General features: G+C 37.6%; 2 protein-coding genes across 2 annotated transcripts; one reads left to right on the top strand and one right to left on the bottom strand.

The window, feature by feature from the left end:
* The first annotated feature begins 2385 nt into the window (after nucleotides 1-2385).
* On the top strand, nucleotides 2386-15375 carry LOC106134804 (scavenger receptor class B member 1). Its single transcript, XM_013334944.2, has 10 exons — nucleotides 2386-2485; nucleotides 3800-3894; nucleotides 6909-7072; nucleotides 8090-8237; nucleotides 9452-9652; nucleotides 10011-10135; nucleotides 12097-12365; nucleotides 13040-13158; nucleotides 13770-13895; nucleotides 15071-15375. Exons 1-10 carry the CDS (start codon nucleotides 2434-2436, stop codon nucleotides 15314-15316), a joined length of 1545 nt encoding a protein of 514 aa, XP_013190398.2. The 5' UTR covers nucleotides 2386-2433; the 3' UTR covers nucleotides 15317-15375.
* Nucleotides 15376-24472: 9097 nt separating this feature from the next.
* Nucleotides 24473-25576, bottom strand: LOC106134787 (serine-aspartate repeat-containing protein C). The gene has a single exon (XM_013334924.2). The coding sequence runs from the start codon at nucleotides 25574-25576 to the stop codon at nucleotides 24473-24475; it is 1104 nt and encodes a 367-aa protein (XP_013190378.2).
* Nucleotides 25577-27100: the final 1524 nt, after the last annotated feature.

Here is a 27100-nt window from a genome sequence, read left to right as displayed (position 1 = left end):
TAGCAAGGTAAATTTGTGACAGAGTACAAATTCAAATTTAAAAAAAATATTCATTACTAGCTGTGCCCACGACTTCGTCCGCCGTGGAATAATCATTTTGGGCATCATTGAAGCCCTCATGGATTTTCCCCATTTTTTCACATTTTCCATTATTTCTTCGCTCCTAATAGTTGCAGCGTGATGTTTTATAGCCTAAAGCCTTCCTCGAAAATGGTCTATTCAACACAAAAAGATTTTTCAATTCGAACCAGTAGTTCCTGAGATTATTGCGTTCAAACAAACAAACCAACTCTTCAGCTTTATAATACTAGTATAGATTTCATTAGACCCCGAAAAGTTATTATTATGCTGATTAGGTAGTTTAGAAGTTATGAAGGAACATATCCATACCTACATACATATGTACATAGAATAAGAATAAAGTTAATTCCCAAAAAGTTTGGTGTAAAAATAGCTGTTGTTGGAATCTTTTAAGCTTACCACTTCATATATCAGGTCAAAATCATAACTCTCCTTTGCTTCGCCGTAGTCAGGTAAAAACTTAAGATAATAATGGCGAATGCTCTATGATGAGAGAGATAAAGCCCGGACCAGGAGTTATCATGCGAACAGACAGACAGAAACACGCGTGTTAGTGTCAATTGGCTGATTATTCTCAAACGAGCGTTTCCTGAAGTTACGCGTTGTTCTATATTTAAGAAGTAGTGTCTAAGAATTAGCAATTCTTAGACACGTGTGGTTCCCGGCACCAATACAAAAAAGAATAGGACCACTCTATCTCTTTCCCATGGATGTCGTAAAAGGCGACAAAGGGATAGGCTTACAAACTTGGGATTCTTTTTAAGGCGATGGGCTAGCAACCTGTCACTATTTGAATCTCAATTCTATCATTAAGCCAAACAGCTGAACGTGGCCATTCTGTCTTTTCAAGACTGTTGGTTCTGTGTACCCCGCAAGGGATATAGACGTGACCATATGTATGTATGTTGTCAATGACTATTGGAGACACCCCTGATGAACATCTCATTAACATCTGAAACCACGTCATTGCTGACGCGCAATGTTTTACGCACAGAGCATAGACCTCGGCGAGGTCTTCCCCACTCTGTGCTCTACGTCTCTGTTAAGAAATCCTTCAACTTGGTGACACCTAAAATGAACATATTATCCATTTGATGAATTAACTCTGAGAGGTGGAAACGTGTTTGTTTGTCTGTTTCTGTGTTTCTCGAATCTTGAAGTGAATTGGATTGTGTTAAGTGTTATAATGTGTTGATTGTTTTTTTTTATTATTGATTAGTGATTATTTACAATATTTTGATTGGATGCTTTGACACTAAAACGTTTTTACGGTGAGATTATTTTCGGTTTAAACGGAATGCCGTTACTAATAGTGGATCAGAAATTTCTAGATTCGCTACATCGTACCAGCTTACAGCTGAATTGACTGCTATATACGTATTTGAAATTTAAAAAAAAATTCTTATTAATAATTGAGAATGAATAGTTGTAAAGTTAGATAGAAACATTTAAAGTTTGATAGAAACATTAATTTTTTTAAGTCATTCATTTATTCATATATTTACGTTTATATCCCTTACTGTGTAGACAGAGTCTCGAAAGACTGACAGACCATGTTCAGCTGTTTGGCTTAATGATACAATTGAGATTCAATTGTGACAGGCTGCTGATCCATGGCGTATAAGATGAATCCCAAGTTTATAAGCCTATCCCTTTTATTTTTAATCGTTTTCAAATATCACCTGTTTATTCTCTCCGGGGTAGAAAAAAAGGAAACAGTCAGAAAACAATATTAAATTAAAGGAAATTAAAAATTTGAAATAGTGACAGGTCGCTGGCCCATCGCAAAAAAAAAGTCAATATTCCTAAGCGTTTCCCTTGGACCAATTGAAAATGTAGTCTTACTCTCTGTGTAGTTAAGGTAAACAATTTTCTGATAAAAGAGAACTTTGAGGGGAATAAAGTCTTACTTTATGTAAGCACAGTAAAGCATGTTTAATTAACTCCAGTCAATACCTTATACATATATAATCACGTCCCTCGCGGGTTAGACAAAGCCAACAGTCTGGAAAAGACTGAAAGGCCACGTTCAGCTGTTTCGCTTATTGATAGAATTGAGATTCAAAAAGTGACAGGTTGCTAGCCCACCGAATAAATAGAGAATCCCAAGTTCGTAAGCCGATCCCTTAGTCGCCTTTTACGACATCCATGGAAAAGAGGTCGAGTGGTCGTATTTTTTTGTATTAATGCCGGGAATCACACAGCACGGCACAACTTTTAAGTCGTCTTTTAAGATATGAAATAAAATTCCTGTTGTCATGATATGAACTTCATCAAATTGATTCAGGTATAAGAAATGTTAAAAAATTGTTGCAGATCTTTTTTGAGTAAATCAACAGAAATTGATGCAATATGGCTTTCATCACAAACAATAGACGAATGAATCCTCCGACAGCGAGTAAAGGTGAGTGTAGGAAAGCTTTCTAGTGTTAATGTAGAATTCATTAATATCACGACAGCGTCTGTGGTCGAATTGGTAAGGTGCCCGGTTAAATGCGGGTTGCGCATAAAGGCACCGGTTCGAATCACACCACGGTCATGTAACAATGACTATTTTCAAAGTTACGTGCATATTAGTTTGAATACCAACCGATGCTCTTACATTGAGAGAAACCTGCACATTCAGACAACTGGATGGTGTTATCATGATCCAATACGGATTAGGTTCCTCTGCATAGGTTGCGGAGGTCAGACGACAGTCGCTTCGCGTAAAAACCTGTCTCACCCAATCCAGGATCCATGGTCAAAGACTTCGGAATGGATTTCTCTCCGGAGTATTACAACCGTGACTTTAGCCAGGAAGAATTTTATAACTATATGAATGAATATACTCAAAATTAAGTAACAAAAGACTAGCAGACCCCAGGCTCGGAACAGTTCCGAAGAGAGTCCGAATTGTCAGTGAAAAACTTAAATTCAACAAATGTCAATGAAGATAATGCTTGCAGTGCAGTTTGTTACCGCTTCTTCTGCACTGACGCCTTGGAAGCGGCAGTAAACTTAGTTTTAAATAATTTATCTGACGTCAACCAATGTTATTTAGCGATATGAAGTATCCTATAATAATGAATAAAATTTTTGAATCTGAATTTTGAGTCAATTCTTCAAAGTCGTCAGCTACTCGCGCTCGGAAGCATAGAGGAGGGTGCAACTGGGAACACACAAAAATTAGACAGATTTAGGTACGTAGGGAAAACTCTATCATTTTTGCACTTAGCAAAAATGAATTCTTCCGTCTGTGAACAGAGACGAGTACGTGGGATCGATTCGTGTATTACCCGACCTAATAATTCCCTATAATGTTTGAGATCACAGGTTTTGCTCAACAGGCAGAACCAGGGCTCCTTTCCAGGAATAAGGAACAGAGTTTAATAATAATAATAAGATGATACATACATACATATGATCACGGGGATCCCTTACGGGGTAGACAGAGTTCAGCTGTTTGGCTTAATGATAGAATTGAGATTCAAATAGTGACGGGTTGCTAGGCCATCACCTAAAAGAAGAATCCCAAGTTTGTAAGCCTATCCCTTAGTCGCCTTTTACGACATCCATGGGAACGAGATGGAGTGGTCCAATTCTTTTTTTTTATTAGTGTCGAGAACCACACGGCACTACTAATGATGATGTAGGGATTACTTACTTGACATACTTATCATCACATTTAACGAAAGAAAATGAACTCGCATTACATCAAAATCTTATCAATTTTCAGGAAAGCTGTTGGCATACTTCTCTAGCGCCCTGATTTGTTTAGTCATCGCCATTACCATCATGGTCATTGACCCCGTCCAAATCATAGGAGAACTTGTGAGTAGAATCACAGATTTATTAATTAATAATTGTGCCCGCAACTTCGTCCGCGTGGTATAGTTATTTAAGGTATCATTGAAGCCCTCAAGGATGAATAATTTTCCCCGTTTTTATTTCCACATTTTCCATTATTTCTTCGCTCCTTGTAGTCGCAGCGTGATGTTATATAGCCTAAAGCCTTCCTCGATAAATGTTCTGTTCAACGCAAAAATAATTTTTCAATTCGAACCAGTAATTCCTGGAATAGCGCGTTCAAACAAACAAACAAACTCTTCAGCTTTATAATATTAGTATAGATTAGTAGAATATAATATTTTCGTACATACACCTCTTTATCTAACTTATTGTATGTTAGCTGTTTAGGCGATATCTACTGAATTGATCTTCAGATCAGATAGCGACAGGTTTTCAGCTCATAGCTTAAAATAAGAACCCCAAGGCACCCCAGGTTCCTTTCCGTTTAAGCTGTACCTATTTTGTTAAAAAATATTCAATTGACCCAAACAGCTGAACGTGGTCTTTCAGTCTTTTGAAGACATGCCTCTGTAAGGGGTATACAGAGCCATGTCTTCAAAAGAAAAGCATATAGACGTGATTCGTCCGATTGTTGAATTATTTTGGTCGATTTTTGTTAGTTTTTGAGCAGCATCATAAAATTATTTGCTCATTTTAACTTTTTATAGTCAAAAATAATTACATTATTCCATCAATTATTATATTTATAGTCCCATACTATGAATTTTAAAATTACTTATTAGTTTTTTTTTTTTCTGTCGTCGTTTCGATGTGAAGCAGTTAGTTTGACTCGTCACTCCGACCTGACATTGACCTTGCTGGAACAAGCGACCTCTCGGTTAATGTTAAAGTTAATGAAATATATATGTACTTAAAGAGGTTTTGTATATACCACATTCATTATAATTATACTAGCTTTTGCCCGCGGCTTCGCCCGCGCAAATGTATTTATATTATAAGGATACGCCATAAAATTTCACCCATTTTTTTATCCCGTATCGTGCGGGGCTGTTTTATGTTTATATTTGGTTTAAATTCATATGGCTTCTCCCGTCTTGTCCCGTCTCTTCTCGTTCTGTTCCGTCCCGTCCCAACCTGTTGTGTCCCGTCCTGCCCCGTCCAGTCCTATCCTGTCCCATCCCATCCTATTTAGTGCCATCCTGCTTTCCGCAACTGATACGTATTTTTTACTAACCAATATTTAAGACTTCTCGCACTTCGACACCTATCACTATCAAAAATATCAAATCTAATCAACAAATCAAAAATTAACTGAAATAGAGAGTAAAATAAGTCAAGTTAAAAGTTAATGAATCAAACGAATAATAATTTCAAATCAAAATATTTTGTAGTGTGTAATATGTAGTTTCGCGTATGTCCGCTAGGGGCGCTGCTAAAATTACACGATAAATTAAAATATTTTACGCTACCTAGCTAAAGGACGGTAACGAAACCATAGCGCGATCTATCTCGATGCCAACGCCATCTATCGAGCATCGAGACAACTCGTGATAGTTAATAAAAAATAAAATTCGGGTGTTTTATTTATGCATACCGATTACGCCGAGATTTATGGACCGATTTACGTGATTCTTTTTTTGTTCGGTAGAGTATACTTTCAAGTTGGTCCCGTTGTTACCTAGTCAGGATCTGATGATGGTATTCCAGGGAAATCAAGGGCAAACCTCAAATTTACAGGCAATTACGTTTTTGACAATTTCATAGATCTGTTTAAGTATTTGCGTCTGATAGTCATCATCCCATGTGAATGAGCTGATGATGGAAGGTACAACTCCTCAACGGTTAGGAGTTGAAAGAAAATTCTTACGAAGTTATACGTACATGTGAGGCTATTAGGTTGACCTGATAATAAAAAGTAAATCTCATTAACGTTAAGAATTTAGGTGAAAATGGATGCGGACAAATTTCGTCTCTTCACTTGTTTCCTTTTAGCTGTTTGTATGGGTAGTGTTAACACAAAATAGGGATTTAAAGGCGTGATGTTATTAATGTTATGCATGTATGTACATAATTATGTATGTTATTATGTATGTTAAAGAGACGACTGAAAGTTGTCATACAAAGTCTTTTTTTTTAAGGATGGGAAATCATCAAATGACCTCTCCCGCTCTGGGTGGAACGGAAGGGAGTGTCAGACTTTTACTGACTAAAACCCACCTCGTTCCTTCAGTTGCCCTTTGCGTTCCGGGGCCACGGTATCTCGTTAGAACTTTCCCGCAGCCCCGGCTCAGTTTATCCCGTTTCCCCCCCTTGGGGGTTGACATTTCAAAAATCCCTTCTTAGTGCTCACTTATGTTACTAAAGGAACCTCTGTTCAAAATCTCAGACTCCTATACCGAGCGGTTTCGGCTGTGCGTTAATAAATCAGTCACCCAATCGCACCCCCTAAATCACGATTGGAGGGTAGTTTGAAAAAACTTATAATGTCAAACATATTTACTTGCCTATGTACGTGTTCATGCCAAGTTTCAAGTTTATAAACCCAAGGAATAAGATTTTTCATAGAAACGTTTTTACCCCTTTTCCCCCCCTTGGGGGTTGAATTTCCAAAAATCCTTTCTTAGTGCTCCCCTACATATCCCAAGGAACCTACATTCCAAATTTCAGCTGTCTACGACCAGTAGTTTCGACTGTGCGTTGTCTGTCAGTCAGTCACTCAGTAACGGAAGAGTTTTATATATATAGATATGTATTGAAAATATCATGCAAAGTTTTGTGCCGTGTGGTTCCCGGCACCAGTAGGACCATGGATGTAATAAAAAGCGACTAAGGGATAGGCTTACAAACTCGGGATTCTTTTTTTAGGCGATGGGCTAGCAACCTGTCACTATTTGAATCTCAATTCTATCATTAAGCCAAACAGACGAACGTGGCCTATCAGTCTATTCAAGACTGTTGGCTGTCTACCCCGCAAGGTATATAGACGTGACCATATGTATGTATGTAGGTATGTATGTAAATTTCCTCAATTTCAGAACACAAAAATAAAAATGAAATCACTAGTTTACAACTTGCTGGACCAGGAGATGGAGGGGGTCCACGTGAGGACCTTCCTCTTCAACGTCACCAACGCTGATCGGTTCCTGTCTGGAGAAGATGAGAAATTGAAGGTCGAGGAAGTTGGACCGTTTACTTACAAGTAATCTTCTCTTGATCTTGTTATTAGATCATTATGTTATATGTTTATGTTTGAGTTAGTATCTCATAATACAAGTCCAGAATAATAAATAATAATAAATAAATATATACGGGACAAATTACACTGATTGAGTTAGCCTCGAAGTAAGTTCGAGACTTGTGTTACGAGATACTAAACTCAACGATAGTATATTTTATAATAATAATAATAAACATCCAAGACCCAGGCCAATCAGAAAAAGTTCTTTTCTCATCATGCCCTGGCCAGGATTCGAACCCGGGACCTCCGGCGTCACAGACAAGCGTGCTACCGCTGCGCCACAGAGGCCGTCGTTGAAAGTCCAGAAGTTACTTTGGTGTTAGTTCAATAAAAGTAAATTGTCCCGTATGTTTTCCTATCAGTACCAACCATCAGTTCTAAGAACGTGACAATTCTTACAAAGATTTCCAGACAAATACTGTCCGTGAAAATTCAGGAGTAGAATAAATGGGTATCTCTTGGATAGGCATGTAATACCTTCGATTCATCGTCACTTACCATCAGGTGAGATGACAGGCAAATGCCTAATCTAATATAGAATAAGAAAATAAAAACAATTGAGTTCAGGGCACGCGCCGTGAATTCGCAAAGATGCGAGAGATATTCCTCAAAAAACCTAAACGAAGTGGCTGGTTGATAATGAAAATGAAATGTTGATGAAAATAAAGCTATTTGGATAGCCTACGTTGATTCTGTATGTGTATCTTGTTTAGCAGCTAATCGACTTTTGGCTAGAAAGTCATTCAGAAGAAAAAATACAATTCTTCTTCCTCCTAGCTTTTGTCCCGGTTATCGGTTGCATCCTCACCACTCTAGAGAGATGCCCAGGGTATGCTTGGACCATGGATCCTGAATTGAACGCATTTTAACTGGCATCTTACCACATTGACCAAAGACGCCAAAAAAAAATACACAATACATCATGCTATATTTTTCCTGTTCTATTAATTATTGTTTTGTTTTTAATTAAATTTTCAGAGAAATAAGGAAACAAGACGATCTTTTGCTTAATGAAGAAGATAAATCAATGACGTATTCCCCTCATACCAGGACGGTGTTCGTGCCAGAAGAGTCGGTCAGTGACCCCAAGGAAACCACAGTTGTAATGCCGAATATAGCCATGTTGGTAAGTGGATTACACTTGGTATATACTTCCTTGAGGCGATGGGCTAGCAAACTGTCTCTATGTTCCACTAGCTGTATTCTCCGTAATGGATAACGACGTGATCACATATAATATTTAAGTGGATAAGATTAATCCAGGAAGAGGATAAACATCCTTCAAAGAATATACCCGTAGCAGTCTAAGAACTATTTTTACATACATATAATCACGTCTTTATCCCTTGCGGGGTAGAGACAGCAAACAGTCTTGAAAATACTGATAAGCCACGTTCAGCTGTTTGGCTTACTGATAGAATTGAGATTCATATAAAGTGACAGGTTGCTCGCCCGTCGCCTAAAAGAAGAATCCCAAGTATATAAGCATATCCCTTAGTCGTCTTTTACGACATCCATGAGAAAGAGATGGAGTGGTCCTATTGTTTTTTTTTTGTATTGGTACCGGGAACGTCACGGCAAAGAATCATTTTTCCATCGACATCTCACACGACAGTCTCAGAATCAAATAATAAATTACTGATTGAATTATGCCGTATTGAATGTGCCGTGTGGTTCCCGGCACCAATACAAAAAAGAATAGGACCACTCGCATCTCTTTCCCATGGATTTTGTAAAAGGCGACTAAGGGGTAGTCTTACCAACTTGGGATTATTTTTTAGGCGATGGGCTAGCAACCTGTCACTATTCGAATCTCAATTCTATCATTAAGCCAAATAGCTGAACGTGGCCATTCGGTATTTTCAAGGCTGTTGGCTCTGCCTACCCCGCAAGGGATATAGACGTGACCATATAATAAAAAATAATAATAAAATAATAAAATCTTTATTTCTGTACCATGGTTTACATGAGCATATTTGTGACCGGGATCTCCTTTTAAGTAAGTAATTACCTGTGTTAGGAGATCCCGCTCTTCAGTAACAATTAGTGTAGATAAGTACATTTAACATTTTATTTTATTATAGTAATACAATAAACAAATACACAACCAACAACACAAAACATTACCCATACATAGTTTAGGTACTGTATAATGCACTGGTGTACTGTGTGTGTAGTAAAATACAAGTTATAATTATAATTGTAAACATAGGGATTCAACTTCGTCGTAATCTAGCGATTTTAAATATGTAGTCAGAATGTTTTTAGTAATATATTTAGTATGTGGATAAAAGTTTGATTGTATATTTTGTACATATGTATGATTGAATTATTTTTCAGAGCATGACATCAATGTTGAGCACGTTCCCCTACTTCACTCGCCTGGGGTACAACTTCCTGGTCAACCAGGTGAACTCCAAGCCAGTCAGGACGATGACAGCGTACGAGTACCTGTGGGGGTACGATGAGAAGCTCATCACATTGGGCAACAGGTTCCTCCCCGGGTGGATCAGCTTTGGAAAGATGGGGATTATGGACAGGGTGAGTTATGTTACGCCGCCGTGTGGTTCCCGGCACCAGTACAAAAAAGAATAGGATCACTCCATCTGTTTCCCATGGATGTCGTAAAAGGCGACTAAGGGATAGGCTTACAAACTTGAGATTCTTTTTTGGGCGATGGGCTAGCAACCTGTCACTATTTGAATCTCAATTCTATCATTAAGCCAAATAGCTGAGCGTGGCCTATCAGTCTTTTCAAGACTGTTGGCTCTGCCTACCCCACAAGGGATATAGACGTGACCATATGTATGTAAAAAAAAACCGATTGGCAGAGGTGACCGTCTAAAACTACTTACAATATCTCTCTGAAACTAAATGAATGAAAAATTTAACTTTTCAGATGTACGACAACACAGTTCACTACCGCATTGACCTCAAGGCCGGTGACTATGACAAGTTTGAAATAAAGGCTATGAACGGCTACGACAGACTCACCGTCTGGGATGACCCCAACAACAACGAGGAGTAAGTTGTTATCTACCCTCATCATTAAAGATCGGAATAGGTAGATTGAATTGGGGTCAATGAACTGAAATCACTACATAGTATAAAACAAAGTCGCTATTTTAGTCTGTTTGTCTGTATGCTTAAATCTTTAAAATTACGCAACGGATTTTGATGCGGTTTTTTGTAACAGGTAGATTGATTCAAGAGGAAGGTTTTTATGTATAATTTTTTCCGAATTTTGCACCCGTGCGAAGCCGGGGCGGGTCGCTAGTGTATATATAAATATGGACATGCCTCCGTGCGGGATTGCGGGATTTGTTAATTATTAAGATTTTTTCCGGAATTTGTACAAGTGGGATGAAGAATATATTTGTGGTAGCTGTTTTCCCCCGACTTCGTTCACGTAAATTGTAGTCCTATGTTACCCGCGGACAATGTAGTTTACTGTAAGTGTAAGTACTGAAATGGAATCCCGGAAAAGAGGCTTATTCATGTTATGCTTTCTATGGTAATTCATGATGCAAGTACATAAAATCAATCTACCTATTCCGATCTCTGCTCATCATATACCTGGTGTACGCCGTGTGGTTCCCAGCACTTAAGAATAGGACCACTCCATCTCTTGCCCAGGGATGTCGTATGAAGCGGCTAAGAGATAGGCTAATAAACTTGGGATTCTACTTGTAGGCGATAGGAAAGCAAGCTGTCACTATTTGAATCTCAATTCCAACTTGGCCTTTCATTCTTTTCAAGACTGTTGGCTCTGTTTACCCAGCAAGGGATATAGACAAGATTTTATGTATGTTTGTTTTTATCATCTTCCTGTTGATTGTCCCAGTTTTGACCTCCCTGAGGAAAAGCCCAATGCCTCTGACCTCTTTGACCATGATCCAAGAGTGGGTAATCCGGGTAAATTAACATACATACATACATATGGACACGTCTATATCCCTTGCGGGGTAGACAGAGCCCACAGTCTTGAAAAGACTGAATGGCCACGTTCAGCTATTTGGATTAAAGATAGAATTGAGATTCAAATAGTGACAGATTGCTAGCCCATCGCCTAAAAAAAGAATCCCAAGTTTGTAAGCCTATCCCTTAAATAAACAACTGTCAGTAATGTTGTTTATTAGGGAAACCTCCTCCTCAGTCGTTAACTCTTGACAGAGTGGTCGTGGTTTTATGATGATGCGTCTTCTGTAAAAGACTTTTTATGTGACAAGGAAATTTAAGAACGCGAATCGACAAGCGATATTGTGACCAAGTAAAATACTAAGCTAAATCTACATATATTTTTTGTATAATATTATAATCAGAAATTTGCATGCCTATTTTAGGTTAAGTTAAGAGTGAGAAACATAAATGTACTTTGACCTGTAATACCACTTTTAACGCAAATAAACTTATTTACTTACTTCTTTGGATAAAGCAGCCCCAGCAATGCGCCTCCATTTGTTGCAGTCTTCAAAGTTACGGGAACATTGGACTGTAGTTGCTATATATATTATAGGGAAACCAAATCAGTTTAAATCAAGATTATTGCAAATAATTATAAGTCCCATAAACACCTAGCCAGTCTAGATCGCATGGCGTTCTAGTAATATCTGCAGTCATCATACAGATTATGAACTAGCAATTAAATAGTTTCATTTCTATTATGAAACGATTTATTTGCTCTGTTTGAACTACCGTAGTGCCGTGTGGTTCCCGGCACCAATAGGACCACTCCATGTCTACCCCATAGATGACGTAAAAGGCGACTCAGGAATAAGCTACACTTGGGATTCTTCTTTTAAGGCGATGGACTAGCAAACTGTCACTATTTAAATCTCAATTCTATTATTTAGCCAAAAGCTGAACGAAACTGGCCTTTCAGCCTTTTGAAGATTCTGGTCTGTCTACCCCGCAAAGGATATAGACGTGATTATTTGATCTACCAATGAAAACATGCGAACTCAAAATGAACACAACATTTTTAGGTCGAAATGCAACAGCTTCAAGAACGCATACGAGGGTATCGGCTATCCATCGCGAATGACTCCTCAGCATGAAGTGAGGATCTACAGGAATGTCCTCTGCAGATTCTTAGAGTTGGACTACGTGGAAACCAGGCCCATGCAAGAGAATTCCGAGGGTTTAGTCTACACGATCAGCAACCGAACTTTCACACACAATGAAGACACCATGTGTCTTTGCAGGAAAGGGATCTGCATTGAGGGAATGTCTGACTTGTCGCCTTGTTTTTACAGTAAGTTTTCGTTTAATTTTATTGTTAAGTTAAATTATTGCAGTGTTGAAAATACCAAGAGAAGTTTGATTAGAATTGTGGCGATATTTGTACCGTAACAAATCACAAAAACAGAATCACGCGACGCTATCAGTCGAAAACAAAGAAAAATCTAAATCGCGCAAGCAAGAGTTTCGCGGATTGAGGCATATATAGGTAGGTATACAAACTACGACACAACATTGTTGGAGCCGCGGAAGATCTTCCCTCTGATGATGGTCGAGCCTGCATCGCTTCCGCTACAGAATCATAGATAGATACACTCTTTATTGCACCATAAGAAAAAGAAAAACAGAAAAAAAACACAGGTAATGAGGTACAAAGGTGGATTTATCGCTAAAGTAATCTCTTCCAGTCAACTTTATTATAAATACATACATACATATAATCACGTCTATATCCCTTGCGGGGTAGACAGAGCCAACAGTCTTGAAAAGACTGATAGGACACATTCAGCTTTTTGGCTTGATGATAGAATTGTAATTCAAATAGTGACAGGTTGCTAGTTCATCGCCCAAAAGAAGAATCTCAAGTTTATAAACCTATCCCTTAGTCGCCTTTTACGACAACTTAAGTTAATGTTATACAAATTCTACGTATGTATGTTAATTAATTTTATGTTTTATTATTACCAGGTCTTCCTTTGACCCTTTCCGCTGCGCACTTTACCGGCGCCGACCCGAAGTTGTATGAGCGCGTCGAAGGTCTAAAACCTGATGCTGAGAGACATGACAGCTACTTTATTATAGAGCCAGTAAGTAATTAGATAATTTAACGTAATACCCAATAAGAAAGTGAGATCACAATCTGGACGTCTTACGTGTAAATTATTTTGTTTCATAACTCTCTTCCTGTGGATCCGCTTCTTCTCACTCTTCTTGAAACCAGAAATGGTCCTATCGCCTATCTATCTTTCATTCTTGAAAAGAGATGAAGAGTTCCCTTCGAAATTATACATTAAAAATATCTGAAGCTGGGTCTACCACTCAGTGTATTCGTAACAATGATCATGTTGAAGAAATTGACAAACAGAAGTTCATATATAAGGGCCGTGTGGTTCCCAGCACCAATAAAAAACAAGAATAGGGCCACTCCATCTCTTTCCCATGGATGTCGTAAAAGGCGACTAAGGGATAGGCTTATTAACTTGGGATTCTTCTTTTAAGCGATGAGCTAGCAAACTGTCACTATTTGAATCTCAATTCTATCATTAAGCCAAATAGCTGAACGTGGCCATTCAGTCTTTTCAAGACTGTTGGCTCTGTCTACCCCTCAAGGAATATAGACGTGACTATATGTATGTATAAGTATATATTTTTATTATTATTGAAGTGGTATGACATCTGTGTCTCTTTATTTTTTCAGAAACTCGGCATAGTGTTAGGCACAAAGTTTTCAGTACAAGTGAACATCGTGGTGAAGGATGTGTCGTTCAACCCGGCTACCAGCAAGTTCGCCAACATGAACGTCCCGGTGGCGTATTTCAATATTGTGAGTAGTTTTTTTTGTTTGTTTATTAAATTGCTTAAGCTTCTAGACAATTAATCGTGCATGTACGCTTTTTTAGAAAAAGTTAGAAAAAGGTTTGATTTTAAGATACACGTAGGAAAAACGCTGTACATACATACATATGGTCACGTCTATATCCCTTGTGGGGTAGACAGCGCCAACAGTCATGAAAATACTGAATGGCCACGTTCAGCTATTGGGCTTAATGATAGAATTAAGGTTCAAATACTGACGGGTTGCTAACCCATCGCCAAAAAAATGAATCCCAAGTTTGTAAGCCTATCCCTTAGTCGCCTTTTACGATATCCATGGGAAAGAGATGGAGTGGTCCTATTCTTTTTTGTATTGGTCCTGGGAACCATACGGCACAACGGAAAAACGCTGTCTATACGTTAATAGGTAAATAAATAAATAGGTTAGCTGCATTTTATGAAACAATCAAATATAGATCTAGTAGCAGACAGTGCTCTAGGAATACACTAGTACTAAATCATTCATTCATTCATATAGTCACGTCTATATCCCTTGCGGCGAAGACAGAGCCTACAGTCTTGAAGAGACTGATAGGCCAGGTTTAGCTGTTTGGCTTTAAGATTCAATTAGTGACAGGTTGCGAGCCCATCGCCTAAAATAAGAATCCCAAATTTATAAGCCTATCCCTTAGTCGCCTCTCACGAAATCCACGGGAAATGAGATGGAGTGGTCCTATACTTTTTTATATTGGTGCCGAGAACCACACGGCACTATATAGTAGGCACTATGTAGTTGATGAAAACGTTTCATTGTATTTTGTTCCGCTGCTTCTTCTACGCTTGCGCAAATCAAAATATGTGTCATATCCCTTGATATAGGTATACATACATACATAAAATCACGCCTCATTCCCGGAGGTGTAGGCAGAGACTACCTCTTTCCACTTGCCACGATCTCTGCATACATCCAAACTTGGTGGTTTCGGGTACTCTTGTACCTGAATTGATAAACATGCCGTGTGGTTCCCGGCACCAATAGAAAAAAGAATAGGACTACTCCATCTCTTCCCCACGGATGTCGTAAAAGGTAGGTAGGTAGTAGTAGGTTTCGGGTACTCTTGACCTGACCCTTTACCTGTACTTAATTAATCCCTAGATCCATGATAAAAATTATCAAATTTCCAGATCCAACCCCCCATCAAAGAGTTGGATCGTCACAATCTCTACATGATGTACACAGTCGGTCCATACACCTTCTTGGCCATTGCATCAGTCCTCTTCATCATCGCCGTGGTACTCCTCAGCCACTGGATCCGCCTCATCTATTGGAACTGGATCTGCAGCCAGGACAAGGGGATCGCCTTCCATTACCCTGAAGATGTCAAATCTAAAACTTATATACTGACAGAAATGCCGCTTTTGAGTAAATGACGTCAACAATGTATGTAGCTTTATTTATTAAAAAAAATATAGATGATGATTGATTCTCATGTTGATGTTATGTTTATTTACATACATACATATGGTCACGTCTATATCCCTTGCGGGGTGGACAGAGCCAACAGTCTTGAAAAGACTGAATGGCCACGTTCAGCTGTTTGGCTTAATGATAGAATTATGATTCAAATAGCGACAGGTTGCTAGCCCATCGCCTAAAAAAATAATCGTAAGTTTGTAAGCCCATCCCTTAGTCATGACAACAACGAAAGGACTTATATAGTAAGGAGTACAAATGAAATTAAAAATAAATAACATAAATTCTAATAAAATTGACTTACTTGTGGTAAATTTAAACGTGATAGATTTGTGTGCAGTACTTTTCAAATATTCACACGAATTTGTGAAAGAGAGTTTAGAAATAATTTGGATGAACAAACTTTTTTGTATTGGTGCCGTGTGGTCCTATTCTTTTTGGTATTGGTGCCGGGAACCACACGGCACGCCTCTTCACAACGACTCTGGGGTAGTCTTATAAACTTGGGATTCTTCTTTTAGGCGATGGGCTAGCAACCTGTCACTATTTGAATTACAATTCTATCTTAAAGCCAAATTACTGAACGTGGCTTATCAGAGTCAAGACTGTTGGCTCTGTCTACTTCGCAAGGGATATAGACGTGATTATATGTATGTTGTGAAGAGGCAAGTGGAAAGCTGTAGATAGTCGGCACCTATCCCACAAAGAATTATGATTGACGGCCTTTGTGGCGCAGGGGTAGTACGCTTGTCTGTGACAGCGGAGGTCCCGGCCAGGGTGCCATGATGAGAAAAGAACTTTTTCTGATTGGCCTGGGACTGGGATGTTTATCTATATAAGTATTTATTATAAAATATAGTATCGTTGAGTTAGTATCTCGTAACACAAGTCTCGAACTTACTTCGAGGCTAGTTCAATCTGTGTAATTTGTCCCGTATATATTTTATTTATTTATTGTGTCGTGTTATAGGAGAAATTGTATATAAACAAAACAAACAAAAAATTATACATAATATGTATGTTTCTTTGTACAGATGTATAGCTTAAAGTTTTTCTTTAAAAAATAATAAATTGATTAAAAGGGATAAGATGTCTATACTTGGAAATCTTATAAGTACCTAATGTCTCTCCTCTACTTTATTCCTGGGTGGAAATCTATCTCTTAGTCTTAGTTCTAAAAATATGAATTCTCTTTTGAAGGTTTTTATTTATTAAGAAAGGTTATTTTAGAGATGAGCGTAGACAAGTCTTGCATGAAGAAATGCAAAGTCTCTGTCTACCCAATGAGTATAGGCAGGAAAGTATGAATAAACAACAGAAAGGAACGACATTTTGTATGTCATATAGTATGTAGATATATATACATATAGTATGAAGAGATCGTAGCAACTGGAAAGAGGGAGTCTCTGTCTACCCCTCCGGGAAAGAGGCGAGATTTTATGTATGTATGTATGTAGGAACTACATTTTTCATTTAATGTGACCATAGTCACGGGCTATAACTACTTAGTAAGTAGGTAAGTACATTGCAATTATCATGTGATTGTGAGGAAATTAAGTCATTAGTTTTAGAATTTAGGCTTATGGTACAATTAAAATAAATTTATAAAATAAATTATATTTATTGAGCGTATAACGCACCGGTTGTATATTGGGTATAATTTTAATTTTTGTTATTATTGTAATAAATTTTTATATAATGATTTTCGTTTAATTCCTCAATCTAATATATAAAAGTTAATGGTGAGATTATACGAAGTAATTTTCAATTGTTTCGTACTTATGTAGACAAAACAATTTAAACACAAATACAGTATACAGTTAAACAAAATAATAATAAAAATAAAAAAAACAAATTAATCACAAATTTTATTATAAAAATAAAAACCAATTTAAAATAAGCTTACAAAATAAATCTACAAACCTTTTTCAATCTTCAAAGTATAATAAATTATGAGAAAGAACTGTTTTTTTTTTCTATTCATCTAACCAACATTGAAATAATCATCGTAATAATCCGCTGAAGAATCAGTTTCAGAACTGTCACTGCTACTTGAACTCCTGCTGGAACTGCTGCTCTCAGAAGAACTAGTATCACTCGACGATGAGCTGAAGTACTTCTTTCTTTTTATTATCTTCTTTATTTTCCGAGGAGACGGATGGTCATGCACCACAGGCTCATAGAACACTCGTCCAGGAACCACCATGGGTGGTACTGCTGGTATTGGTGGTAGTGGAACAGGTTGTAAAGGAAACATTGGTAGCAGAGGTGGTAGTAAATATGTTTTGTTACCTGATTGTGACCCAGTTAGCTGTTTGGTTATGTTTTCATGTTCCCGAATGAGTTTGTCTTGTAATTCTCTAAAACTCTTCAGCGTCGGATTGCTATCTGGCACTCTTAATATTGGATTAACTTTCAATTTTCCCAATTCATTGAATTGTTTATTTTTTGATAAAAACATATCTTCGAATCGGTCACTGTCTGATCCGCTCATCAACGATGGTTTGTTCATCATATTAAAAATCGCATCATCGAAATCAGTTAGTTGACTTTGTGTTATAGTCATTTTACATATTAACGTGAGAATAATAAATTTTGAGCTAAACATTTTGCTTATTTGGAAGACATTTGATTTTCAACTTGTGACGGACTGGTGTGGGAAATGAAAATACGTTAAAACATTATATAGGTGGCACTCGGGACTACATAACAAGTTTTATCTCCAATCATTGTGTGATATTTCCATTGTTCAAATAGTTGCGTAAAGTATCGCTTTTTAAGCAGAGACATTATGGCTCTCAACCAGACATCAGTCTTACGTGATAAATAGAACTATAAATAAAATAAAAATATATGTATATATACGAGACAAATTACACAGATTGAGTTAGCCGCGAAGTAAGTTTGAGACTTGTGTTACGAGATACTATCTCAACGATACTATATTTCATAATAAATACTTATAAAGATACACATCCAAGACCCAGGCCAATCAGAAAAAGTTATTTTCTCATCATGCCCTGGCCGGGATTTGAAACCAGGACCTCCGGTGTCACACAAGCGTACTACGGCTGCGCCACAGAGGCCGTCAAAAACTTACTACTATTTACTTATAAAAAGTACAAAACTTATATGTTATAACCTGCAAATTCCTAAAACATTTTCCATTAACAAGTTGGCGTCACGTTACCGTAAATGAAACCGATATATTGCTTATCTTTCTATCCGCTGGTGGTCTGAAAATTAAATGCTTTTTCCCTGAGCCCAACATTTCCGGCATCACATCAGTCCTCATAACTCTCTTTCTAACATTTTTCACTAAACCCTGTGGTTCTAACTTGACCAATCTTTTATCCGTCTTAGTAGCTAAGGGATCTTGCGCAATTGATAATTGGGAGGATCCGTATTCCAATTGTACTTTTGAAGCGTCATTGTAATCCAATACAGTCGAAGAATGATCATGATATGGAGAGCTTGTAATGGTTTGAATAGAATTCTCATCACGTAACAACTGTTCAGCTTCAGCATTACTAATAGGTCTGCTTATTTTGACTTCACCATCTTGAGCAATGTAAGATATTTCTGGTCTAACAAAGTCATTGTGAGCACCAGATTTCTTTCTTTGGTTAGATCTACGAAAAGTTCTTTTAAACCTTTTCGGTTCTTCACCGCTATCGCTGGCACTGTTATACGATTCCTCAGTTTCACGGTGATTTCTGTTATGCCGATTGCGTTTTTTGTAAACCGGACCTAAAGGAAACGCTACTGGGGCTGGCGGAGGAAAGGCCACGGCAAAAGCTGGGCCTGGTAAAGGTTGGGGTGGCAGAGGTGCCCGGGGCAGAGGTGTGTCTTCTGCACTTCTACATCTGCACGCCAAGTGACACCGCGAACAATAAGAGAAGAATGCTGGTGTACAAGATGGAGAACATACGCAGGGTGGGCAAGCTGGACATCCTCTGTGACGTGACTTATTCCGGCAAAATGCTGGCGGTGACATTGCAGGTATCGCCATTTGTACGGGCATTTGCACCGGCATAGGTATGGCAATAGCGCCTCCGTCATTTTCAATTGGCTTTGGTGTAGTGGTTCCTTTCTTGCGTATTAGTTGTAGGATCATTGTTTGTGGGGGTGGCATTGGTAACCCGAATATCTGACCTCCCATTGGTGCCATCGGTCCCATTCCAGGCATCGCCATGGGCATGGGAGGCGGAGCAGCGAACATGTTTGGAAAAGTCATAGGCATTTGTGATTTTCCGCTTCTTGATGTTATTGATATAATAAGAAATATTGTTGACGCCCATTTTTCGGGAACAATCTGGAATTGAAGAATCACTTTTGATTAAATTTATTAAATTCAAACAGTTAAACTTTTATTTTATTAGTTAAGTGCCGTGTGGATCCCGGCACCAATAAAAAAGAATAGGACCACTCCAACTCGTTCCCATGGATGTCGTAAAAGGCGACTAACTGATAGACTCATTAACTTGGGATTCTTCTTTTAGGCGGTGGGCTTGCAACCTGTCATTATCTACAAATCAATCTCAATTCTATCATTAAGCTAAACGTGGCTTATCAGTTCTTTTAAGATTGTAAGGATATAGCACGTCTATATCCTTTGCGGTGTTAGAGCCAACAATCTTATATGTATGTTTAAACTATTTAAATGGATAGAAATTTGTTTGAAAATCTTATAAAAAAAAGTTAATTTAAAAATCAGTAAGAATAATTAATAACGTCTACATCATAGATAAACACTTCTAGATGACGGAACTCATTTCAATGAAAGAAAGTCATGGTGGGTATGGTTGGTATCAACAAATTATATAATGCAATAGGTACTTACAATCATAATGTAGGCATAGACCAAGTGTCATGTATTTTCCGGCGTATACGAGTTTTATAGACGCAACTACATCCTTACACAACGTGGCTATTGTGCGTTGTAGAAAAAGACGAAATACCTTGAATCACGCGAATCGTAACCATTGGCTGTGATGCTAACATACATACATACATGAAATCACGCCTCTTTCCCGGAGGGGTAGGCAGAGACAACATCTTTCCACTTGCCACGATCTCTGCATACTTCCTTCGCCTCATCCGCATTCATAACTTTCTTTATGCAAGCTCGGCGGTAATAATGTTTGTAGTACAAACTTGTAATTTTATTATCTTGTTACTAACATAGCTGTGTTTTGAGCCATTAACTCTGTTCTCAGCTATTAAATTTTAACATAAGATCCTTCAGATACTTTGAGATGTATCTTCCAATATTTACGAAAAACTACCCATCTCATACTACACCTCAAAACCTTAAATTTATTTCCATGCACTCCTTGTAAAAGCATTCACCTTGAAGGATGAAGCGAAGGAAGTGTGGAGAGATCGTGGCAAGTGGAAAGAGGAAGTATCTGCCTACCCCTCCGGGAAAGAGGCGTGATTTTATGTACATATGTATGTACATTATTACCATAGTTATCCTATGTAATTTAATTTGTACTTGTTCTTGTTTCCAAATTAATCTTACTCATTTTTGATTTTCATATTCACCATTTAAAAAAAAATGTTGAAAAATTGCAGAACGAACTTAAGATGTATTTACAATCTATAAAATGTTAGGTATATACAAATAAAACAAAGTGGATATTGGTTTATAGTATACTTACCTACAAAGAATTTTCTTACAACCAACTTATTTTGTGAATTGACGTTTTGAAGATTTTATTTTAAACGATGCCTATGACGAAAAATATTAGATTTTCTAAATCAATGCTTAATAAAGCCAAATAAATGGTGTAGGTTGGTATAAAGTTTTTTACTATCTCCAAACATCCTGAAGTTCTGAAGACCTTCAAACTTTGAGGATACAATTCGGAATAAAAAAACACAAAATATAGAACCAGCCTAATTTAATTGTTTTTAAAGTTACATTTTACGATTGAAATGAAATACATCACGTGAGTTTGAGTCATCTTAATTTCACGTCAATGTTATAAAAGTTAACGATGTTATCGTCTGGAATTGATTTAGTTAGAAAATGTTCATTGCTTGCGGAGAGTTCAAGAGAAATGGCAGCTAAGATAATAATTGTTGCAACTTTAATAAAATTAGGAATCGGAGTGCCACAATACCCCGTGTATGTTCCAGCACCACCGCCCGTAATCCTGATGCCTCCGCCGCCCCCGCCAATAGTTATTCCTGTACAAATTCCTGATTTTGACAGTGATTCTAAATCGACAACTAGTACAAGTACGGCAAGACCTGATGTTTATTTAATACCAATACCTATACCTGGTCCAGTGCTGGGAGTTCCATTTGGTCCACCTCCGCCAATACCTTATATCATCGGGCCGCTTCCGATACCAAAATTCAAGAAATCAAAGAAAAATTCTATTAGAAATATTTGCAAGAAACGCCGTAAAAAAGGGAAGTATAAAGTTTGTCGACGCCACATGCGTGTGCATAAATTATAAGGGCTACAAATGCATGGGATAATTGCAAGTGACCAGATTAGTAACAGATTCACTTCTGGCGGGCTGGGACAAGGTATCAAATCAAATATGGACGATACAAGAGGCCATCAGCCAAAACATATCAAGCCACTAAGCAAGGCATCTTCGGGGATTTTGTATTATATAGCAAGTTTTGTGTGAAGTGGATCGTTTCTATTTACATTAGTGATTTTATTAATATAGACCTCTAGTGCTTTCAATTTTGTTACTACAAATCAATTAAGTATACCCTTATTTCGTTATACGGTGCCAAAATTTTATTCTTTATTATTTAAAATAGCAGATTTTTATCGAGAATATAGATGTAACTGAGCGTGGCTTATCAGTCTTTTAAAGACTGTGGCTCTGTCTACCCCATAAGGGATATAGACGTGACCATATGTATGTATGTATATAGATGTAAGAGGCCACAAATTAATATTATTTTTTTAAATTTGGCGTTATTACTCGTAGTACTTACTGAATGTGTTGTGCTCATTGTGATTGATGCGGAGTGAATTTTTTTTACAATAAAAAGAGAATTAGTCGTGTGTATCATTTATTGACGTTTTTATGTATATTTATTTCTATATGTTACTAAAACCCGCAGCTTCGCCCGCGTGAATTTAGCGGCATCTACAAAAAGCGACGAAATTAACGCCACCTACAAAAGAATACAGGTTTTTTGCAAATCCCACAGGAACTTTAGTTTTTATTGCGATAAAAGGTACCCTATGTCTTTTTCCAGACTTAATTATACTTACTTATATATGTACAGTAGAAAACACATAAAGAGTTGACAAACAAACAAATAATCTTTCCTTCGCATTTACAAAATTAGTTGGAATATAATATTTTGTTTTTTGTTGAAACATATTTGCGGATAATAAACTAAATGGTAGGTAAGTAATTAATTTACAAAACATTTCTATTCTCAAATGTAAGAATCTTAATATTTTTTAATAAAAAAAAAAATCAGCCAACAATTCAACCAAACATATAAGGGCAGGGTGGAGGTGGGGGAGGCAGGGGAACGGGCACGGGCACCGGCACTGGCACAGGAACGGGATAAGGTACGATTCTACGTTTGTTGCCATTACCACCGTTCCCGTTATTATCATCATCATCATCATCATCGCTATCAGGCGGCTTAGTGGTACGTTTCTTTTTCTTTCCCGATACAAAAATGGCTATCATGGGTGGAGGGGCCATAGGTGCCATGGGCGGTGGTGGGGCGGGTACCATCGGCACCGCCATGGGGGCTGGCATCATGGGAATCTGTGCTTTGCCTAATCTTATGAAGATTATAGGGCATAGAACTAAGGCGAATATTGCATGTTTGATCTGAAATAAAAGAAGCAATGAGCGGTTTGTGTCAACATAAACAAGTGTGAAGTGATTAATCTAATATCTAGGTCTTATTCCTCCTGGCTTTAGTCCCGGTCGCCTGGAGAGGAGCCCGGGGTATGCCTTTGACCATGGACCCTGGATTGGGTGAGTCAGGTTTTTACACGAAGCGACTTCAGTCTGACCTCTTTAACTTTTACAGGTAAACCTAACCCGTGTCGATAAATTATAAATTCAGTTTACTGAGTTTATCGTAAGAGCATCGGTTAGTATTCAAACTAATATACTTAACTTTCGATAAGTAATAGTTCAATGACTATGTATGTATGTACTTACCAATGTACATGGCCGAAGTAGGATTTGAACCTGTGCCTTTACTGCGCATCACGCATTTTAAGCGGGCACCTTACCTATTTGACCAGCGACGCTCAAAACCTAATATCTAGGTATTAGTTACAAATTACCTCAATAATCTTACGTAACTAATAAGATCTTTTAGTCAATACTCACAATCATTATAAGTAAGAACTTTTTGATTCGTGATGCGAAAAAATTTAACCCATGATCACATAAGTTAACATCGCTTTCTTTATAAAATCAATATATAATAAAATTCAAGTGTGTAATAATTTTTATAGGTACCTATGTGTTTTATATAAGTCTAGAAATATTTCATATTTGCAGCAAAATCAAACGGAACATAAAAATTTTAATGGAAATTTTAGGAAACAAGTTCTTTTATGTACGAGTATTCTAAAAATACGAGTGTGTTGTCTAATTTTGAACCATACCTATATATAAATTATTAATTGGATAATTGAAATTGAACATTCTTGGGAGAAAGACTCATCATCGTGAACTGTGGATAAGGATTAAGTAGCTTATACTTTCATTATTGAGTTAATAACATGTTTCTCACAATCACAATAAAAAAAAAACCACTTATTGCTCGTGGGTCAACTGATATGAACAACAGTGTTTGGAATTTTTTGAAAATTAAAAAGCACTCAATATGGTTACAGTGCTTCACCCATGACAGAAAAGATGTCGTGAAAACCAGGTATTAAACTTAGGATTACTACACTCCATCAGTTTTAGTTGCTGAGGGAACAGATATAGTCTGGAATTGAACTGTTCATACCGCGCTATCGTTGTACCTCACATGAATCTGATAAAGGTGATTCAATTAATGAAAGACAGATTAAATCACAGATTTTTTTATCCAATGCATACAAAATTAAAAAAAAAACCTATTCATGCACAATAACTAAGTAATTAATCACTTTTTCGCTCCTCTTTCTTTATAGAATTGGCAGTTTCTTGTTGATAATGCTTCTTTTTAGCCAACGACGATTTAGACCTTACTGTGGAGTCTGAACTTTTATTATGGGGTTTGTCTTCGTTTTTTCTTGTATTCTTATGTATTTCTCTATTTTCTTCTTTATCATTATTTTGAACCATCTCATCGTCTCCGTCTATATCATCCATAATTTCATAATTTCTTTCATTCTTATGATCTCGTTGCAACCACGCCTTGGCTTCGCCACCACTTATTTTCTTTTCAAATATAACGTAGCCCCTTTTATTAACATATTGCAGGATCGGAGTGACAATTTCACGAGGTCTATACCTTCTTGATCGATGTCCTCTCTGCTTGTGACTTCTCCTGAATTTCCACCAGCCATGATCAGAATCTCGGTCAGACCTAGACCTGTGATGGCTACGACGGCCAGGACGACCGGGACGACCGGGCCGACCGTGATGACCGGAGTGACCCGAGTGACCGGGGCTACCAGGACGACCAGGGCGACCACCAGCTCCACTGTAACTGTCACTATCAGATGAACTGTCATTATCTGAGGAACTGTCAGTATCTGATGATTTGTCAGTATCTGATGATTTGTCCGAACAATCTGTATCTGAATCTGAACATATCCCTGAAGGTTTGTTAGGTTTATACGATTTATCGGGAGTATAGAATGGCATTACGATAACTGGAAGTTTTGGAGGTGGGGCGCCGGGCAGCGGCATTGGCATGGGACCCATAGGTCCCGTTAATGGTCCTGGCATCGGCATGCCAGGAAATCCAGGAAAGCCTGGTGGAAACGGAAATGGAGCTGGTACTTTTCCTGGTGATGGGGTTTGGTAGAAAGGTGGGACGAATGGTGGGACAGTCTGCTTACGCTTCTCTGAACCGTCACTGTAAAAAGGAAAGGCATTCCGTGGTATACGTGGCATACGACAGTGCATAGGCAACGCTTGAGGAAGAAATTGTATGTTTGTTGGACATAATGGTAGATCCACTTTCAAGCTTTTACCGGAGACTAATTCCAAGGCAATAACTAAACTAACAATTACATGACGTTTTCGGATAACCATGTTATTTCTGAAACAAGAAGAACGTTTATTAGGATGGTTTATCTCATAACTAAAAATTTAGTTATTGAATTTAATGCAATGATTAAGGTTGAATTATAGTCACCTATTGAAGTTGGTTGGCTTAAGATATGGGTGAATGACATGAATCTTCCATGAGAGTACTTCAGATACAGAAGAATAAGGTTCGTCCGAGTTATCAATTTTAACACTTGGCACCTACAAAATCTTCTGACACAGTGAATGTTCAATTCGAACCTTAATCCTTTTTATAAATTCTGTGTCTTTTATCCATTTTGGAAAACAATGGCATGTGAACTGTTCAATACTTTATGTAATTCCACTACAATGATTTTGATTGTTCATACCAGCAGATTGGTCATGTAACAATTGTTAGGTATTTTCTCTGAGAAACATGAATCAATTTTTTAAAAAGATAACAATTTATATATTTACTATTTGTATTAAATTTTAAGGCAGTAAATCACGATTAGTCTCTTTTGTTATCCAAAACAATTTTTGCTGATACGATTACACCACTTACAAAATTCTTTACTGATTAAAGAAAAATATCTACTAAATCAATTTCATTATTTGTAGTATCTTTATCTTCTATTTATCTAAAATTTTGTTCAATCCAGCTCTTAGAATAAGATTGCCTTAAACTTACTTACGCAATGCATATGGACCTATTGTCGTTCAATTTGCAGCTATTTATAGCCTTACGACGGTAAGTTTTCATTAATGTCGAGTCAACTTTTCCTGACACACTATGCTCTAATAAGAGTTAATTAATTTTTATCATGGTAAGTGTTATAATGATGGTTAACTGTACTTGTTCATCCAAATTATTTCTAAACTATCTTTCATAAATTCGTGTGAATATTTGAACAGTGCTGCACACAAATCTATCACGTTTAAATTTGCCACAAGTAAGTCAATTTTATTAGAATTTATGTTATTTATTTTTAATTTTATTTGTACTCCTTACTATATAAGCTACCTTTCATCTAGTGTAATCATCTTGTTCTCATTTGTCATTTTTAGATGGTCAGCTTTTTAATTCAGTCGTTGGCGTTACTATATCTCTGTCGGCATGCCTCGTCTCAATACATGCCGGCTGCCCCATTCCCGATGGCACCACAAATGCAGATGCGAATGCCGATGGCCGGAGTTCCAGCTCCGATGCCCATGCCGATGCCAGCCCCAGCACTGCCCTACCCTATAGCAGCCCCCCCAAAATTACCTGTCGTCGTCATGCCCTTTTACTCCAAAACAGCTAATAAAAGGGGGCGCAGGAAAAGAAAACCCAAATACAGTTCAAGCAGCTCTTGTGAGTCATCTTCATCTGATGCGGAATCTTCTTCGGATAGCTCTAGGGAGACCAAATACAGGGCTAGTAGAAGATCCAAATTGAAACACCGGCGGCGGCAAGTGTTGACTCCTGTCGTCTCTTACGTCACCAAAGACGGTTACGTTATTTACCAGAAGAAGATTAAGAACGAGAAAGCTAGAGATTTGTTGCAA

This window comes from Amyelois transitella, chromosome 10 (assembly GCF_032362555.1).
Source record: "Amyelois transitella isolate CPQ chromosome 10, ilAmyTran1.1, whole genome shotgun sequence".
NCBI classification, from domain to species: domain Eukaryota; kingdom Metazoa; phylum Arthropoda; class Insecta; order Lepidoptera; family Pyralidae; genus Amyelois; species Amyelois transitella.
This window is presented reverse-complemented; position numbering and strand designations above follow the sequence as displayed.